At 41.6% G+C, this 20,843-nt stretch overlaps 1 protein-coding gene across 7 annotated transcripts in view; it reads right to left on the minus strand.

The window, feature by feature from the left end:
- ARNT2 (aryl hydrocarbon receptor nuclear translocator 2) overlaps positions 1–20,397 on the minus strand; it is a 131,511-nt gene extending 111,114 nt beyond the window's left edge. For all 7 annotated transcript variants that reach the window (XM_050967811.1, XM_050967810.1, XM_050967809.1 and 4 more), the window contains exon 1: positions 20,216–20,397. In XM_050967811.1, coding sequence (XP_050823768.1) covers positions 20,216–20,246 — 31 coding nt within the window. In that variant the 5' untranslated portion in view covers positions 20,247–20,397. The remainder of the gene's footprint in view (positions 1–20,215) is intronic.
- Between the last annotated feature and the right edge of the window lie 446 nt (positions 20,398–20,843).

Here is a 20,843-nt window from a genome sequence, read left to right on the forward strand (position 1 = left end):
AAAAAAACCCCACATTTTGGAGTGACAGTTTGATTCAGCTGACAGTAACAGCCATCAGTGCTGGTGACTATGTGAAATGAGAAGGTGGTTTCTTTTCCCAGTTGATGAGTGAGAAACACCTGAGTAAACTGGGGAAGTTGCCAACCACAGAAGCTGAGCAGCATTGCCAATGCCAGGAGTTTAAAAATCATGAGTCAGAACCCCCTCATCCACCTCCCACCAAAATAAATATGTTATTGTCCTAAAACTCATAGGATTTTTCAAAAGAATAAATCATGGTTTTGGGGGGCCGTCTTCTGGTTTTTAAACTCTCTCTGTTCATCCCCGACATATCTGTGATGATTAAAGGCTGAAAATTCAACCTTATTGCACACAAATATGTAGGCACCAGCTTCTATGTGCTCCTGCTCCCTGACTCCTTCCCACCTCCACAGTGAATGGTTCATCACTGATTCACCTTCATCTCTTATTCCCATCCTTTTCTCCTCACTCCCATTTTTTTCCATCCCTCTCTTCTTAGCATACTAACAGCTTCCGGCTTCGGAAAGGAGGCACTTCTTGCATCACTCTCTAGCAGATATGTACAATGGTATTGCCAACAACTACCAGCGAGCTACCCTCCAGATTAAAAGAGAATTTGCTTGGACTTCAATTGTTCAAAGGAGCAAAGGATAAAGGAAGATCCTTAGTGCTCCATTAGCTTCAGTTGAGCTGTGACACTTAACACAAGTGGAGGGTCTGGCCTCTGTTGTTTAAAAGATTCCATCAATTCCAGAGACAGATTTTCAAAGCCAATTTTGCAACCTCTGCAAATTGGTCAGTGGTAAGAACCATGCGGTATGCCCCCAGAAGTCCCAGACATGGAGGAGTGCAGCACCAGTGAGGACACAGTAACTAGAGTAGTAATCACACCTGGGCTAGGCTAACCCAAGTGCTCAGACCCGCCTGATGCTGATCACCCAAGATAACTCTGCATAGCCTTGGTCTTAATTCTGAATTTCGTTTTGTTTTCTGGAGAATGGGAGCAGTCCTTCCGAAAGCAGTGGAAAATATGGACCACAGTTTTTAATACGTGGATCGGAGCATAATTAAGATCAACACTCAAATAAGAGCCCAAGTTAGCTCTGCAGTGAAGACATACCCTGAGTGTCAAATATTCAGGCACAGTTATACTCACAAATAGACAACTACATGTGTAAATTGGGTAGTCACGTAGCTAACGACCCAATCTGCATTCTCAAAAGTAAGGATTTCATGTGACGTTCACTGGCCAATCTGCGGAGGCTTCAAAGTTAACATTGAAAATCTGTCCATGGAATTGATGGAATATCTAAATAGGAGATAGACCCTCAACTTGTGCAAAGTGTCATCGCTCAGCTGAAGTTAAGAGAGTTATAACAATTTTCACCAGCTGAGGATCTAGGCCTAGGCCAGGGGTTCTCACAAGAACATTTTTGGTGACCTCAAAGTGCAGCCACCAACTCTTGCTGGTGGTCGCACTGACCATTTTTCTTAAAATACTTAATTTACTTTAGGAAAAACAGATCTATATGCACATAGATATGTCCAAAACATTATAATTTATTGAATCTTTCTGCAGACTGAATCATAAAAATTATGTACAGCTGTCTCTCGTAGGACCTAAACAAAACAGAAACACAAACAACGTGCTCTACAGGTTCTTGGATTTTTTATTGTTGCTTCTTTTCCTTTCTTTGGTTGCTTTTTAAAAAAAGACTTGCTAGCTAGGAAGTCTGCTGCTGTGAAAAGTGACATTAAACATAAAAATATCACTTTTCACAGAAGCATACTTACTCAGTCCTGGAAAGACCAGGGACAAATTAAGCCTTAGATGGAGTGGAAGTGGGGAACAGCGAGGAATCCATGATGGGCCAGCAGAGGCAGCGGAGGCCAGGGACGATGGAGGGTGAGCCCCGCAGCTGGGGGTTGGAACCCTGTGGCCAGGGTCTGCTGCCCACCACTCAAGGGCTGGAGCCCAACCCTACATCCCCAGGAAGGTGGTGGACTCACTAGCTGCCTCCTCCTCCAGCATTTGTGTCTCCAGAGGGGGCAAGGTCCAACTCCTGCTGGTGATCCTCAGGAAGGGACCACTGCTTCCCGCCCCCCTCCCCACTGCCCAGGAGGCTGTGGCTGCAAGAAAAGCCCCTGGCAGGCGCATTTGAGAAACACTGGCCTAGGCTCTCATATAGCACAGAATATATTGCCATACAGAGGTACAGTGGGAATCTTTAGGGATGCATATTTTAATTTGCCCTCGTTTTGTTGTTTAGACATTCAAGATCATTTGATCAATTTTACCACATTTAATAAGCATTAATCAAAAGATCCTCCATCACAAGAAGATTAGGCTTCCCACACAATGCAGCATTTCGATTTAAAAGAAATTATCATTCTCCCTCCCCCTACGATATTTTGAATGTGCTTAAAATAACTGCTTAAGTATAAGCTGTGTGCAAGGACAGCAAGAAAAAGTTCCTCTAATAATTTTTGTGTGTGTAAATTTTACATACTCTATTAGAGCTAACAAACGCAATATAGGATTGTTCCATCATGCATGCAGCACCAGATCTACAGAATCTCAATTTTATATGTAGTGACTTTATCCATTAACATACAAACTGAAGCAACGTAATATACATCCAAACTGTGCAAATAAGCACAAAGAGGAAAACTAAGGAAGCATAATGACTCTTCTTCAAACTTTCCCAAAGATAGATTGTGCTTAGTCCATTAATTCATCATTTAACATTTTCATTTAGTGTGTTTGTTTAGTTATTTTGGTTGGCATTCCATCAGAAATTCATGTACAGGATATGTGTTTTCCTTTTTAAAATGGAACACTTTGTAGATGACATACAGCAAAACAAGAGGAGGTAAAGTGGAAGTTGTAACACAAGAATATGTGAAAACTAGACATAATATAGCATTAGATTTTAAAAAAAATCACACACACACACACAGAGTCCAAAGGCCATCATTATTTATTACTTGAAAACGATGGGTGAGATTCTTGTCTCTGTTCCACCAGTACCCAAACAGCCTCCGTGGAGTTACTCTGGATTTATACTTGTATAATAGAGTTCAGAGTCTGTCTCAGAGTGAGCAAAAAAATTATCTTACTGTACTTTGCTAAGATCCAGACTGTGCCCAAATCCTGTCGCATTTTCCTCCACAACATTTCTAAGATATGACATTTTCTGTCCAGATAGAGCGCCCAGATGAGAATTTTGCTATCTCCAGTCTTGCCTGCTGTAATTACTTGTTCTCCTTCCCCAAATCCCACCTTACTATCTTGTTGCATCCCTCCACTCTATTATATCATGTTTGAGATGACCTGCAGACTCTTCTGGGAAACTGTCTCTTTTTATCCATTTTGGAGGATGCCTAGCAAACTTCTGGGTTTTGTGACAAATAAGTAATTATAACAGTTCAACACTTTATTATTCACTATTACAGACTATGTTTTTAATCCACCCATCTTTAAATTATTTATTAAAAAAAATCAATACTTCACTATTAATTTCAGTGTCACCATCATCAATATCTGGCCTTTAACTTTTCATCTTGGTCAGTATTAATTACTTTGGTCAACTGAAGTTGATTTAGATCTCTACCAAAAGTCAATTTTTGATCATTAAAATCCAGAGCTATATTGTTCATACAAAAGACTCCGCTGTCAGTTTCCAAGAATTACTTTACAGTTGCCTTTAGAATATTTATGGTGCTATACTAAGAAAAAAATAAGCCAGACCAATACTACTCAGTGCTGTTCCAAAGTTTAAATCATAGCAAGATGACAAAATACCCCATTCTGAGAGGTGCTGAGTGCCCTCAATTTTTATTAACTCTATAAAGCACAGTGAATAGCAGTAAATAGACAATAAATTAAAGTTAATGGATAGTAAATCTACTTAAAATGTTGACTGGGATTGATTTTAACCAACTGCAGCAAGACACCAGTAACTTAGTGTTTAGGAACTTTAAAATTTTCCACTTCAAAACAAGATTTTTCTACCTTTCTAGGTAGCCAAACCTTTTCATTGCTCCCTCCTAAGCTATTATCTCCAGCCACAAAGATACCAAAGTCATATGAAAGTTTTATTACATGATTTGAGATGCATTAGGTTCATGATCCCTGTCCATACCTTCTGTTAAGCTAACTACAACACAAACTTGTTACCAAAACATCTTGAGTGTGGGAGTCGGAACAATTTTTCTAATTTTAACTTTCAGCTTGAGAATACTGCCAGCAGATTTCTGCTAATAATTATTCAAGTTTTTAAAGTAATTTCTTTTCGTCCTTCCTGGGACTCCAATTATAATTGATTTTCATAAGAATCTTGAAGTCCAGTTTTACTAGCATGAATATTCACAGAAAGTCATGTGCACAAGTACTGCAGACACCAAATTTTAAATTGTGCTCAATCACCAATTCATTCTGAGAACCAAAGGATATCACGTGACTTACTTCAAACATAACAGAGTACAAATACTGAATACTCAGAAATATTTGTAATCCATAAAGCTAAACCATTTTCAAAATTTCGTCAAATAACTGACCATACAGTTTTGATGAAATCATAATCAATTTGCAACTGATCAAGCAAAAAAAAAATCAATAATTTTACCACTCAAATTATTCATTGCAAATAGCTTATTTGCATCTTCCAAATGATTCTTTAACTTATTCTTTGTATCTGCATAATAAAAAATCATGTTGCAGTAGGGATGTATAACTTTTAAGTTTCATTCAGAATACCACGCTGGGTCTATCAAATACTTAATTGTCAGTAAATTTAGGGTATCAATGGGCATGCTTAGTTAACCAATGTCTATTGTATTCAAAAATTACTGCATCATTAAACAATATTTTACTGACCGCACTAGTGTCTGCAATCCTGCTTGGTCAGCAAGCAAGGGATATTTATTTAAAGTTATGATACTGAACTGACCTTTTATGTGTTTCCAAATCCTTATTCATCATCATAAACCAAACTGAGAGAAAATTAAAAGTATAGTTGCCAGAAAAGTCAAGCAGTAAATATGACAATATGAGGGTTCCTTATTGAGTCTCTCTCCCAGATTTCCAGTTTGAGGTTCCTTAGTCTACAAAGATTTCCCACCACCTCTCTCCCACTTTAAACTCCAGTTCTGCAAACTCAGCCTGGGTTCAAGACATTTAGTTGCGTCCTTTTACACCCTACATCACCAACAGTAAATAAAGACCTCTGATTAATATTTAGCTGGCATTTTTTTCTATTAATGAAGCAGAAAAGAATCCAGCATTGAAAAAATGCTTCAAAATAAACATTAATACTATCCATTGAATTTATATAAACATTTAATTCTACCAAGCCTGGGTAAAGTCTAGTCTACAGGCTGCAGAAAAGCACTGGAAACCAGGGAATCATGGGTTCAGATGTGACTGATCCTTGGACAAGTCACCTAAAAAGGGTATTTCATTATTGTCCCCAAACTGAAGTTTCTGGCATTTAGCAGTGGATTCTTTCAGTCAGATATCTAAATGGAGATTCCCAAACACTCCATCCTACAAAATTAAGTGCCCTAACATCTCATGTATTGACTCTTTTCACAGTCTTCATCAGTCGTCTGAAATTATTTTAAAAAGGTCGATCTTTTTTTGCAGTTGAAAAGATTTGGCCAAAGGAAGATGATGATTTTCTGCCCTTAACAGCATAATATATATCACTGGAGCAGCAAAGAATGCTAGTCTCTTTCCCTTGCTGTCTGAGTATTACATCCTTTATGTCTGTGAGTAAAGAAGGCACAAATAAAAACTCATCCATTTTTGGAAGTTCAGAAGGTAATTGCAAGAGTGCAGTGGGCTTTTTTTATTAGATTGTAAATTCTTTCATTCCAACTATCAGAGGGGTAGCCGTGTTAGTCTGGATCTGTAAAAGCAGCAAAGAATCCTGTGGCACCTTATAGACTAACAGACGTTTTGGAGCATGAGCTTTCGTGGGTGAATACCCACTTCTTCAGATGCATCTGAAGAAGTGGGTATTCACCCACGAAAGCTCATGCTCCAAAACGTCTGTTAGTCTATAAGGTGCCACAGGATTCTTTGCTGCTTTCGTTCCAACTGGTGCCCCAAAGAGAACGCCCTCAGAATAAGACATGAGGGAGAGCTTTATAAATAAATACACAACTCAGCCAGCCTCGTTGCAGGAGAATCTCCGGGGAAATATTAGTTTTACCAAACTCCCAAGAGTTTGCCACAAATGTTGAGAATCTCAAGTCCTGCTTAATTTCATTAAAAAGAACTGTTTTCCAAGCATTAAGCCTTACAGTTTAATTTAGATCACAGTAACTCTGACTAAAGCAAATTAAAAGTAAGCTTTCCTATGTTTTCAGAAGGAGGTTGTTATCCTTAGAAACCACTATTACTGCATTTTCCAGAATTACAATCACGGGGTTTCACTAGCAATTTATTGTCAGAACCATTAAGCAGACATTCTTTCCCTGGCTTTTTAAACAATTGAAGATCTAAAGTAATGGAAGATTGTTTCTCCTTCAATGCTCCCTTATTCAGATTAAACATTGTGTCACATTTACTAGAAGCCGCTTGTTCCCAGAAGTATACAGTCAGTCTGTAGATGCTTTGAACATGGAAGTGAAGAATGTTATTGAATAAAATTCTCTACAAACAAGCAGGATGTTTATATAAAAGCCTTGATAGAATTGAATTTTTCACATTTCTATCTGGAAGAGCAGCAAGACAGCCTTTACTTATGTAAACACGAAGGAAATATGAAATCACACCAAATGTCAGATTTGACAATCAAGTTCTAGCTAATAGCAGAATTCTGCATAACTACATACCAAAGGACCTGTAGTTGTCTGCTACATTTTATAAGAAAGACCCTTTTCAGAGTTCATTTTATTTATTTTTAAAGATAGACTAAATAGCCTGTTTCAAGAAGCAGCCTTCTACAGTTTATACACCACACCAAACAGCATGTTTTTCCTTCTTCTAGCAAACCATTGCAAGCTTTCCACAATAAAGATGAACTAATGCTTGAAAGACATGCATGTCATTTTTCGGCTTTTTAAGTGTGCATGAAGTATTATTGAACCACTTGGTAATGTTGTATGTGTGTTGAATATTTCACCCTCGCTTTTAAATCCAATTGTCACAACCCAACAACAGGTTAGAATGCTTTCAAAAGCAGCAAGCAGCTGATGGAATGAGTAGGCAGAGAGCAAGTTGCAAAACACGTATTAAAACTAGAAAAGACATGGGAGCTGTAGCAGTTTAATAGTGAAGGATAAAAGGTGGTGCTCCCATGCCTATGTGTATATTTTGTTAAGACAATTAAAGGATATGTGTTTTGCCTTATCACTAACATATCTAGTATACTGAGTGATAATGTTAATATGCCAAATGTAGCAACTAACGTCCCCGGAATGAAGGATACTTCTTGGTTCCAGAGTAACAGCTTTTAGTTTTATACCTACATCTTTTCTCCCTAAACTCCAGCAAAAAACTGATAACCAATGAAAGATACAATTGGTGCCATGTTTCCACCGTTACGGTTCAAATATCAATCCTGCAACTGAGCTATTGGGTAATTTAAGTACTTAGAGAAGGAAAACTTGAAGGACTTAATAACATACACAGAAGGCAGCAAAGAATAGTTCAGAACAGACATGGATGGTTGAGTTTTGTTTGTGCCCTGAGCAACATTTCATGGTCTGGGAAGGATTCAGATGAGAATCTGTGAAAAGCGACACTGGTTTCCACATAGGAAAGATTCTAATTACTCTAAATATAATCACGCTGTGGAACAAGCTTCTTCACCTTATTGCTGAATATGGTTGAAACTATATATAATTTTTATATCATCAATAATTTTGTTCTATCACTTTGGGAAAAAACGGATACACTGTTTGTTCCAGGTCCAGACTCTGACATCTCTCCCTTAAAACTGAATTTCAGCTTTGAAACTTCTCTTACTAAGGCTACGTCTACACTTCCACTTATGTCGGTATAACTTATGTCACTCAGGGGTGTGAATAAGCCAACTCCCTTGCATGATGTAATTTCTAATGACTTAAGTGCTGGTGTGGACAGCACTGTCAGTGGGAAAGCTTTTCCTGCCATAGCTGCCGCCGCTCACTAAAGATGGATTATTTAAATCAACAGGAGAGCTCTCCCCCATCGGCTTAGAGAGGCCACACAAGAGAGCTTACAGTAGCACAGCTGCACTGTGGTAAGCTCTCTACTGTAGCCAGAGCCTTAGACTATTATTTGTATTACCGTTACACCTAAAAGCACCAACCGAAACAGGGCCCCATGGGCTAAACTCTGTACCAGTGTAATGGGTTTGGAGAAGCAATATGTTAACATCAGGTATAGCATTTCTTTCCCTTTTCTGCACTTCAGCTTACCTCTCTGGTGTGGTAGAGCCCAGAGCTAGGTCTGTTCAGGACTTCTATATAATGCAGAGTTAATCTTATAAAAGGAGAGTGGCATATAATCTCTAAAGGAAAAAGTTCATTAAAATCTATCTATATGAATACACTATAGTTTATGACCTTTGAAACAACTCTTTCAGTATTTCCCTGTCTCCTCAAACTATTAATACTTGTTACGATCAAGTTCAAATGCAAAATATAATTATGCACATGCATATATACATTCCCCCAGGACTCTTCTCTGGGAGGATTTACCCTTCTCCATCTTGGTGGAATGGGGTCCTAACTCTCCGTAGGTCATGCAAACTCCTCAATGTCTGGGAAATTCAGATCCAACAATATCCTTTGAAAAATTCAAAATTACAGTATGTTTTCTCTACCATCACAAAATTACGGCAATTTCAAAATAATTTCCACTTTTCATATGCCAGCTGCCTAAGACTTAAAGGAGGGAACTATATTTCTTGACCCTAAGGCAGGGATCGGCAAGCTTTGGCATGCGGCCCACCAGGCAAGCACCTGGTGGACTGGGCCGGTTTGTTTACCGGCCGCGTCCGCAAGTTCAGCCGATCGCGGCTTCCACTAGCCGCAGTTTGCAGCTCCAGGCCAATGGGGGCTACAGGAAGTGGCATGGGCCAAGAGATAAAACAAAGACAGAGGAAGTTAATTGATACTCATTATTAAAGCAAACTGATATATCACTCAGAGTTCTCAAAGCAATACATTTTATATTAATCTCTCTTTCGTGCTATTACCATCACAACCACATGAGCAGTTGGGGGGGAGGGAAGGGGACAGAAGGCACTGAGGGTGAAGAAAAGCAGTTCTGTTTTACTCCTACCTAGCACCTTTAACTTTGCCCATGTTTAGTCAGTGACATTTGTGCATAGGACCTACCATTAAAAGCATGCACCTCTTCTATTTAAGCTAAAGGAGAAAAACTCAACACCTGGTAGCAGTAATAGGCTATTATACTCTATGTCAGGGGTTCTCAAACTGGGGGTCGGGACCCTTCAGGGGGTCATGAGGTTATTACATGGGGGGTTGCAATTTGTCAACCTGACACTCTATACTAACTTAGAATATACGTTCTGTTACTGTAATACTTAATGTTTTTAATAGCTCCTCTGAAAGTGTTGAACAGGTGTCCCCAATACAGAGAAGCTAGAATTCTATATTAGCTATTACTGTACATTGCACAAAACACATCTCTTTAATACAAAGTGTTAGAATATTCAAACAATTGGGCAAATGAACTGAACAGTGCTAATTTAGTGAACAGTCTCACAGCAATCAAAAGTCCCATGAAAGTTAGTGTAAGTTTGGGGTACAGAATCTAGCTTCCTTTTGTCCATCTCAATACTTGCCATAGAAAATTCAAGGTGACACAGTGCTTGAAATTTCTTGACCAAAACTAAACTAAATTATTAGAGGTTTGGAATGGGTCCCATATGAGGAGAGATTAAAGAGGCTAGAACTTTTCAACTTGGAAAAGAGGAGACTAAGGGGGGAATATGATAGAGGTATATAAAATCATGAGTGGTGTGGAAAAAGATAAGGAAAAGTTATTTACTTATTCCCATAATACAAGAACTAAGGGCCACCAAATGAAATTAATAGGCAGCAGGTTTAAAACAAAGAAAAGGAAGTTCTTCTTCACACAGCGCACAGTCAACCTTTGGAAGTCCTTGCCTGAGGAGGTTGTGAACGCTAGGACTATAACAGTGTTTAAAAGAGAACTAGATAAATGCATAGAGGTTAAGTCCATTAATAGTTATTAGCCAGGATGGGTAAGGAATGGTGTCCCTAGCTTCTGTTTGTCAGAGGATGGAGATCGATGGCAGGAGAGAGATCACTTGATCATTTCCTGTTAGATTCGCTCCCTCTGGGACACCTGGCATTGGCCACTGTCGGTGGACAGGATACTGGGCTGGATGGACCTTTGGTCTGACCCAGTATGGCCATTCTTATGTTCTTATGAGTATCTCAAAGGTGCTCTCAAAAGTGAACTTTGTAAAACAACGTCTTGGTGTCCATGTTTACTAACTCTCAGCAGCGCTCACCAGGCTGAAATTTATTTCCTGGCCCGTCATAGGGGTCAGCATCCACTGACTTCTGTGGTTACTGTTACATGTGTTACTACTTAGTGTTTAGGAACTTTAAAATTTTCCACTTCAAAACAAGATTTTTCTAGCTGACAGTGCTTTAAGATCAATCTGCTTTTTGACAATTAAGCAGTGTTCTCACATTACCACCAACAACAAAGATCCCGAGCTAGCAATTTTGTTGATCATGCATGAAACAAAAATCCAGCTCTTATTTCCACAGCTGTATTGGCTCTGCAGTGCTGAGAAGTAAAACTTGTTTTTGTGAATAAACAAAGCAAATGTGACTCAGAGGACACAAAGGGGACAGTTACAAGCAGTAGCTCAGGGGTACGCAACCTATGGCACATGTGCCGAAGGCAGAATGCAAGCTGATTTTCAGCGGCACTCATACTGCCCAGGTCCTGGCCACCAGTCCAGGGTGCTCTGCATTTTAATTTAATTTTAAATTAAGCTTCTTAAACATTTTTAAAACCTTATTTACTTTACATACAATAGTTTACTTATATATTATAGACTTACAGAAAGAGACCTTCTAAAAACATTATAATGCATGACTGGAATGTGAAACCTTAAATCAGAGTGAATAAATGAAGACTCAGCACACCACTTCTGAAAGGTTGCCGATCCCTGCAGTAGCTAAATGCCATTTTTATAGCTACTTTTATGATGGTAACCACTTTCCAGTGGCTACCATTACATGCAGCAGCTAGTCAGGGGACTATATTAACGTCTGCCCTGTGACAAGGGTATCAGCTTTTTTAACCTTGACCCATGTCAGGTGATTGGGGATAGAAAACAAAATACCAGTCTCTTACCAGCCTTCCTATGTGCCACAACTTTATTACACTGTCCCTCTTCGGGATGGGATGTGTTATACAGGATCACACAGTCAATGATGTTTCACCCAGTTATTATTTCTTATTATTTTATATTGCCATAGTATCTAGAGGCCCCAATCACAATTGACATATGATCCAATCTTAACAAGTTACTTTACTTCTCCCTGCATCCTGAAACAATTTGACCCTACTTTTTAAATATGGCCAGACCTCAGCCTCTGATTTTGCACCAAGATATAACAGTGGGTGAAACTTTACAAGCACACAGCACTGCAAGTGCATTTTACTGCACTCAGGCAGCTACCCATGTACCTAGACCAGTGTTTCTCAAACTGGGGCCACGGCTTGTGCAGGGAAAGTCCCTGCTGGGCCAGTTTGTTTACCTGCCCCGTCCACAGGTCCGGCTGATCACGGCTCCCACTGGCCACGGTTCGCCACTCCAGGCCAATGGGAGCCGCTGGAAGCGGGGGCCAGTATGTCCCTCAGTCTGCGTCTCTTCCAGTGGCTCCCATTGGCCTGGAGCAGCGAACCGCAGCCAGTGGGAGCCGCAATCGGCCGGACCTGCGGACAGGGCAGGTAAACAAACTGGCCCGGAAGGGGCTTTCCCTACACAAGCGGCAGCCCCAGTTTGAGAAACACTGACCTAGACAGTAATAGGTAGACGGAGAAGGGTAAATCCTCCCAGAGACAGGTCTTGGGAGGAATGTATGAATGCATGCACGCATGTGCATAATTATACGTGGTATAAAATGCATATGTAATTATTTGTGTCTCAAAATTGTGTTTTCTGGGAACAAAACTAGAGGCCATTTTTCATCAACAGATTTTTCATTTATTGTATATTCAATAGAAGTGATTTTGGTTTTTTATCCTCAGTAATACAACAATGCAGTATTTTAGGTCTTTGCAGCATCAGTCATTAGTTGGCATGTCTCTCCCATAAAATATATGCATGTAACTCACAAACTCTACAGATACATTTTGAGTTTTCCAGTAAGCAAATACTACCCTTAAAGTGTAAAGGAACATTTAAACAAGCATCTGTTCCAGTTGCAAAGAAAAACAGGCAAATTATAGTGTAATTAACATATGAATGATGATCCAGTTGTTAATTACTATCAGTTCCAGGCATTCTGTATGAGCAACTTCCCTTAAAAGCCTTACAGAGTGTCTGCTAGTAGAGTCAGCAGTTAAACACTTCAACTCTCCACTGGCTGTATTAGAGATAGAGGACAACTTTTGCATATGATTTTATTTGTCAGATGTGTTTGAAATTTAGCTGAGGGAAGGACTGGCAGCACAAATCTTTAAACTAAAGTGCAAAATTGTGACCTGTCCTTGAGCAAAACAGCAAAATGTATGTGTTAATGAAGTGCACATCTAACTTAATAGACATTCCCAACCTTGAGCCAACTAAAAATAATACTCTGCACTTAAACAGTGCTTTCCATGGAAGGCAGTAGGATTAGTGGTTAGAACAAGAAAGCCTCACCTTCCCTCCGGGAAGGCTGCTAGCTCCACCTATTGAACAGCAATGGGACTTTCTTAAATGCTGTCTTAGCACTTGAGAGAAGCAACAGTACAAGAACAGCATTTGTTTAAATAACAGTAACTGAGAAGCAAGAACACTATTGAGCCCAGCGCCAGAGTTAACTCTGACAGAGAACCAGATGGAAAGAAAACTGAGTAGTGAGGAGGAAAGTGAGACGAGAAGGAGACTGATCTGAACAAAAAGGCAAGGGGAAAAGAAAGGACAAAAGCAAACAAAAGAGAAGGAAGATGGCATTACAGAAATAGGTTAATAAAAGGAGGCCTTCCTATACCTCCGGACTATGGAAATGTTTTAGCAGTACTATACCTAGACCTACTTACAATGCAAAGGATTTTCCTTTGTACGCACTATGAAGGCCTCCTTTCCCAAAGAAACACTGGTATCTCCTGGATTCAAAAAGGAGCTCGTAGATTCCTGGAGATTATCTTTTAATGTATAATCCAGATACTGGCTGCCTTCAGCAATCCACACAGCTAGGAAACCCTTCATAATGATACTGTAATAGGCAGATCCTCTGCTGGTGTAATTTACCCCAATTTGCACTGAGTATCTGGCCTTACAAGTCCCTGTTGATATTTAGAAGCAGACAGTCCATTTGTTATGGATTGCTATTCTGCTAGCTTTTTCAGTGTAATTTGTTGCACTTACATTTATTATGAGGAAAAGGAAAACAATTCCAAACTACATAAGCAACACTACACTGGGGACAAGGAGAACAGAACATATATAGTGAGAGACAGGACCTGCACTACAGAGCATACAATCTAAATAAAAACTTAAAAAGACAGACAAAGATGGAGAGAGAGGGAGTAATTTTACAGAGGCACAGAAATGTTAACTGACTTGCCCAGAGTCAGACAGGAAATCTTCCACAGAGCCAGGAACTGAACCCAGATCACCTAAGTCCCAGTCCAGTGACTTAAATACAAGATCAACCTTTCTCACCTTACCAGCATTGACTTTATTAGCATACTACTTGTCATAAGTCAGTGTTGAATTAATGTATTTACTGTGCTCTTCACTTTGTAATTATTTAAATCTAAAAAGTTACCCTGTACCCCATACACCTTATCTTCACAAACCACTAAAATAAGAGAGCTGAATTTGTCTTCATAATGACAAAATGCCAGACCTGTCCTCCTAGCAACTGGCTACATCAATAACCTTATTTTGCATGTGACTGTTTTAGAACTACAGTCACTTTTCCTTGTCTACCCAAACCTTACAATATTTTTCTTACTGAAATGAAAAATCAGTAACATCATCTCTACAGCAAAAAACTGTCTTTTTTATTAAGAAGTGCAGTGAAACATTAAAGCTTGAAGCATCATTTGAAACTAACCATACTATTTTTAATTTGCATATTCAAACATTCCGAGATCAAAATTATATTCTGAAATTCGTCTGACTTTAATTTAATTTCCACTACATGCATCCGACGAAGTGGGTATTCACCCCCGAAAGCTCATGCTCCAAAATGTCTGTTAGTCTATAAGGTGCCACAGGATTCTTTGCTGCTTTTACAGATCCAGACTAACACGGCTACTCCTCTGATATTTGACACCATGCAAGGCACTGCATTTAGCCGTATGAAGTGGAAATCCATCATATGCCAGCAATGCCCCTTTGCTATGTACATATCTCTAGCTTGCTGCTTATATATACCTGCCCCTGGAAATTTCCACTACATGCATCCGACGAAGTGGGTATTCACCCGCGAAAGCTCATGCTCTAAAACGTCTGTTAGTCTATAAGGTGCCACAGAATTCTTTGCTGTGTCTGTCTACACAAGCCCTTAGTGCTGCCAACTCCCACAATTTTAATCACAAGTCTCATGGTATTTGATGTTGTTTCCAGGAGCTGGGGCTCCAAGTAAGAGTGATTACATAAGAAACTGAACTTTAAAAAAAAAAATAAATCATATTTAAGATTCTAGCCCTCATGGTTGCAGAAAAATTCAAAACACAACACAAGTGCACCCTAAACAGAAGGCAAATAAAAACTCCACAATATTATGTATTTATTTTTAATTTTATGATTTTAAGTCAATCTCGTGATATGGGGGGGTGGGGCACTAGACTCAGGAAGTTTTGAATATTTATAACTGGTAATACTGTGGTGCTAGCCTTGGTAGTGGTTTTGTACCACAGACATTTAGGCTCAGATCCACAAAGGGTATTGATTTCAAGCCACTAGGAATTGGCTTACTCAACACATTTCACATAGGCTGACAAACAGGTTACAACTTTAAGTCTCTACCAAACTAAGCCAGACTGGAACAGGAAATGAAATCTCCTGAGCAATCCAGGCCTCACTCCATCTTCAGAAAAAGTAAAACATTTCATTAGATAATTTACATTTTCACAGTATCTTGGCTAACAGCAAACATCAGAAGAACAGGAATTTAACTTGGCTAATGAGCAAAATTTTATTTGAAAGTAACGATGTGGACAAGCCAGTATATCAAAAACACATATATTAAAAAAAAAAAAAAAAAAAAAAAAGCCAACAGCTGCAGCACTAAATGCAAACGTCACAGCAAGCACCATTTTACGAAAAGGCTGCTTCACTGCCACAATTTTCAGTTCTTAGGTCCCATTTAGCTTGTCTTTGCTTAATATGTCAATCACATTTTAGGGGGAAATCAATTATCTTTGATTCTTTGTGACAATGCAGATGAGCTTCCCACACACTTGCAGCCTGTTTCACAGCTTTAGATACTTCGGTGAGTCACCCAGACCATGACAAGACAACAAAATACCTATAAGCTAAGGTCAGTTTGCCCTCTCCCATGGTAAAACCTGCAGGAGTGAGGGAAAAACCAGAGGATTCCCTAATGGAGTTTTCCCCAGATTGTTCTGTCAGTGGGGAGTATAATTACATACAGAAATACAGATAGCAGAAAGAGCTGCAGGTCTGGCTCCCAAGCTTCACAGGGTAACTGTTCCAGCTCAGGCTGCAGCCCAAGCTCTGGGACACTCCCACCTTACAGGGTCCTAGAGTCTGAGCTCCAGACGGAGCCCGGACATCTACATTGAAATTAAGCAGCTCTGCAGCCCCAGCCCAAGTCAGCTGGCATGGTCCAGCTACAGGTTTTTAACTGCATTGTAGACATACCGACAGAGCCTAGGGAATCCATGCAGAGCCCTGCGTCCCTGAACAGTATAGTCCCATTTGAACTATAATCAAGGTTTCTTGGCCACTGCTAATCCCAGCTGTGATGGTTCCCCACTACAGGGGGAAAAAAAAAAAAAAAAAACCGTAGGCCACAGAAAAGCAAACATAGCAGCAGGCTGTATTTCCTTTCCCAGATAACTTCTGTGGAAGAAGATTACCCTCTACATGGACACAAGGTTCTGTTCTATTAGATCCCAATGTAGGTTCATGGCTAAGATCACATTTAAAAGTCAGATGCATCTACTATTACAAAACACCAAGTGTTTTTTTCTGATGTTATAGTCCCCATATCATGCTAATTTTCTTCCATTAACCTAGAATTTGACCAGTCTACATATAACATATGTGGTGTAATGTCCTGCCTAAATTATCAGCTTTTATGAGAATAAAGAGCTATTCAAATTGGAAATAAATTATTAAAGGCTCTTAAGTTAATGGCTCTATTGTCCTTCCATAACACAATGGGCCAGGTCATCAACTGGTATATACTGGCACAGCTATCACTGAAGTCAATGGACTACCACCAATTTACACCAGCTAAGGATCTGGCTCCAAACAAATAGAGCCATAAAATCCTACCACTAAGGCTACCACAACACACTGCCAAATTTGCAGTGGCTTTCATTTCAGTTTGTCTGCACTGCTTGACAGTATATCTAAACACGTTTATTCTCTCTGGCTTGTATAATGTTAAGGCTACAGTAGAAACCTTGGTAGCTCAAACACGGTGCTCTCTATCTTTGTGTCTCAAAAAAGACTTACTAGTCACAACAGTAACTTTCACGCACTGAGAATTCAGGGGTGTAGTTTACAACTGGCGGTTGGTAAATTTGCCTTTCAGTTCAGGAGGTCTGTGCTTAGCTCACGAGTGAAAAGATGTCTGTCATCTCAGCACCATCAGTGCAGCATATTGGTTCACATCACAAAACCACCACACAATTCCTCACACTTCAGGATGACTGGCAGCCTCTGCTTAGGCAAATTAAGTGTGATAGGTATTTGTAAACCTTCCTGGGAAGCAACGTACACCTTCATTATGTTTGCCTCCTGCCTGTCTCATTCCTAATCATTAAATCCAGAATGCGTCCCAAAAGGAACAAAGTATATTTAAAATTCCTACAGGTAATCATCAGTCACAGCATGGAGGTACAACACAAGGATCTCTACACCCAGGGCCGGCTTTAGCCATTTTGCCGCCCCAAGCACGGCGGCACACCACGGGGGGCGCTCTGCCGCTTGCCGGTCCCGCGGCTCCAGCGGATCTCCTGCAGACTTGGCTGCGGAGGGTCCGCTGGTCCTGCGGCTCCGGTGGACCTCCCGCAGGCGTGCTTGTGGATGTTCCACCGGAGCCGTGGGACCAGCGGACCCTCCGCAGGAACGCCTGCGGGAAGTCCACTGGAGCTGCCTGCCGCCCTCCCGGCAACGCGCCCCCCGCCATGCCGCCCCAAGCACACGCTTGGCGTGCTGGGTCCTGGAGCTGCCCTGTCCACACCTATTAAGGCCTATGTTGTAGCTACTTAGGGTATGTATATTAAGACAGGGCAGCCTCTCAGGCCTGACTCCACATCTGGATGCCACAGGAATCTTTGTGACAGTCACAGATAGGTCAGCATGGAGAGTATTGGAGAGAGGGACCAACTATGCAGTAGCCCCAGCAAATGGTACAAGTAGGACTGAGAAACTGTGACTGCCCCCATTATACTATGTGGCTAGGAGGCAGGATGCAATCTTGCACCCTTGACCCTAAATTGGGGAAGGTGGATTTCAACTGCTCATTCTACTTCACTTCACATGCACTAAAGCTCATTTACTCTGACTCTGTGTGGGTAAAGTGAATTTCACCTTTAACACATATGACACCGTAGGTTGGGAGCGAAATAAAATTCACTTAATAACCTTTCATCAAATATTGATTTTCACTGAATATTTGGAATTCTGAAATTAAAAATTAATCTTAAGGAGTAAGGGCCTGAGCCTACTCTACTAACACATGAAGCCAAACACTCACTGAGCCAAATTTATTGCTCACATAATTCCACTGACTTCAGTGTGAATACAAACATGAGTAAGAAGAGCAGCATTCAGTCCCAAGAATATGGGCCAAATTCTGCCATCCTTAATCGAGCAGAACTTATTGCTTCCAACAACCATTTAACTAGACTACATCGGAGACGCAAGAATTTGGCCATATATTATTAAACTATCAAAAACTAGAATCACAACCACTGTATATTTTTGTAAGCCTATCACTCATTTGCTTGGAGCCCAATAGAATTTCAACTGCCCCATTACGATTTAGTTAAAGATGTTTTTTAATTAAGCAAAGCACGCTTTTATAATATGCACACTGACAATTTGCTCAAAATTGTTTTACTACATAATGCATTCATTTAAACAATAGCAGGCATTGTCTCTTATGGTCACAGAATACATTTATATTTCATAGAATTTTCATTTGACTGCATCTACAGCAGGGACTTGCAACCTTTGGCACGTGGTCCGCCAGGGAAAGCCGCTGGCAGGACAGGACCGTTTGTTTACCTGCAGTGTCTGCAGGTTTGGCTGATCGCAGCGCCCACTGGTGGTGGTTCACCATCCCAGGCCAATGGGGGCTGTGGGTAGGGTGGCCAGCACATCCCTCAGCCCACGCTGTCTCCCGCAGCCCCCATTGGCCTGGGACAGCAAACCGCCGCGAGTGGGAGCTGCGATCGGCTGAACCTACAGACACTGCAAGTAAACAAACCGTCCAGGCCCGCCAGTGGCTTTCCCTGATCAACAGTAATGCTCCTAATAATGAGCTCCACAAAAATCCAACACAGGAGATTTTCTGAGTTCCTTCTATTGATACAAAGGGTTAAGAAATGTATTGCTACACTTGCACAGAAAAAAAACCAACACCCTCACACAAAAACCATCCACCACACACATTGCCAAAATATATGTCTTCAATATTTTGACTCCAAGCAAAAGTTTTACAGCTCAGTTATACATTCACCCTCCCAAGTTGCCCCCTCCCGTATATTAGTGTCAACAGTAGAAATTCTGATATCCTTAGCTATAGCATGGCTAAGGAAGGGCTATTCAACAACACACAGTATTGCTCCTACATCGCATCACATATAAAATTCACTCATTTTGTATTACTCAAACCTATTTTCTGGTTATGAGCCTATATTTTCTCTCCCCCCTACTCCCAATTTGATTGTTCATGTTTATGTAGAATTTTAATTGTCACCATTTACCCAAGAAAATCAATGGAAGCATTCTGAATTAACTCTAGGTAGATGGGCTACTGGAAACTGACAATATTTTCTTTAGCAGTACAGTACACAGTGCTGTATAGGCATCTTTATTTTTGAACCCTCAAAATATTTCAGACAGAGGCAAGGATCCCTTTGGAAATCTTAGACACAGTCTGGGGACCTCCAGGGGTCCAGGAAACACTCTGGCTCAAAATTATTTTATGATCAAAATTAAAGGGGTGAAAATAGCTCTGAGCCTGGAACAGGCTCTGTTATATCCCTGAACTTTCCACCATTGTTATCCACCAACAGTGATACCTCTCTACAATTCTAGAGAGATAAATGATCTTTCTCCATCCAGGGGAGTGGCCTTGGCAGCATATAAAACTCTGGAAACTTACGGCCAAAATGTATCCCTGGTGTTATTCCAATTAAGTGAATGGAGATACACCCAGCGGTGAAAGGGGTCCAAGATGCCACACGGGATCACACAGAAAACTAGCCCTGAGCTGCTGGATCCCAGGCGAGAAGGGGGCGTGGGAGAGATGCTGAAGTTCGGGACTAGGATTCAGCCACCGGCAGGGGCTGGTTAGTGGTTACTCCTCCCCAGATGACAACACGCCGATCTCTTCCCTACCCCTGCTCGGCCGCTGCCCTCCAGGCGAACAACCCGCCCACCTCTCCCTATTAAGGCAAGGGGGGCACCGCGCCTCGGTAGCACTCGGGGACAGCGGCCAGGCTCTCCTCCTCCCCCGAGTCCCTCTCCCAGCCCGGCCCCGCCTATGTCGGGGGTGGGGGGCGCCGATGTCTTGCAGGGCAGCAGCCGCCGCTACTCACCGGGAGGATTTACAGCCGCCGGCGTTGCCATCTTGTCTCGGGGGCGAATTAGGATGAATGCAAGCGGGGGCGGGATGCTCTGCGCAGCCCGAGCCGGCAGGGGAGGAGGAGCGAGCCCCGAGGCTGCCCGCCACACAAAGCCCGGACGCGCAGAGCGCAGCGCAGCGCAGCGCCCTGGGGAAGCAACGAGACGGGCCGGGGGGGGCGGCGGCGGCTCCCTGCGCAAAGCGGCCCAAGATGTCTGATGCGCCCGCTTCGCTTCTGCTCATGCTCCAGCGCCCCGGGCGGCTCCAGCGAGCATGTGCCGGGCGCCCGCACATGTGCGTTGGGACGGGGAAGCCGCTGCCCTCTGCCTGGCTTGTTCCCATGCAGCGCGGCTCCAGCAGGCCCGGCTGCACAGCTGTGGCCAGGGCTAAAGAGACTCCAGGCTGGCCGCTAGCCTCTGGCCCAGGCGGTAGGGGGACCAGACAGCAGATGTGAAAAATCAGGCCGAGGTGGGGGTAATAGGAGCCTATATAAGAAAAAGACCCCAAAATTGGGACTGTCCCTACAGAATCGGGAAGTCTGGTCACCCTACCAGGTGGGAATCAGGTAGCCAGCTTGGGGCTGCTTCCTTGGGCCGTGGGCG

The sequence above is a fragment of the Gopherus flavomarginatus genome, chromosome 9 (assembly GCF_025201925.1).
Source record: "Gopherus flavomarginatus isolate rGopFla2 chromosome 9, rGopFla2.mat.asm, whole genome shotgun sequence".
Lineage (NCBI taxonomy): Eukaryota > Metazoa > Chordata > Testudines > Testudinidae > Gopherus > Gopherus flavomarginatus.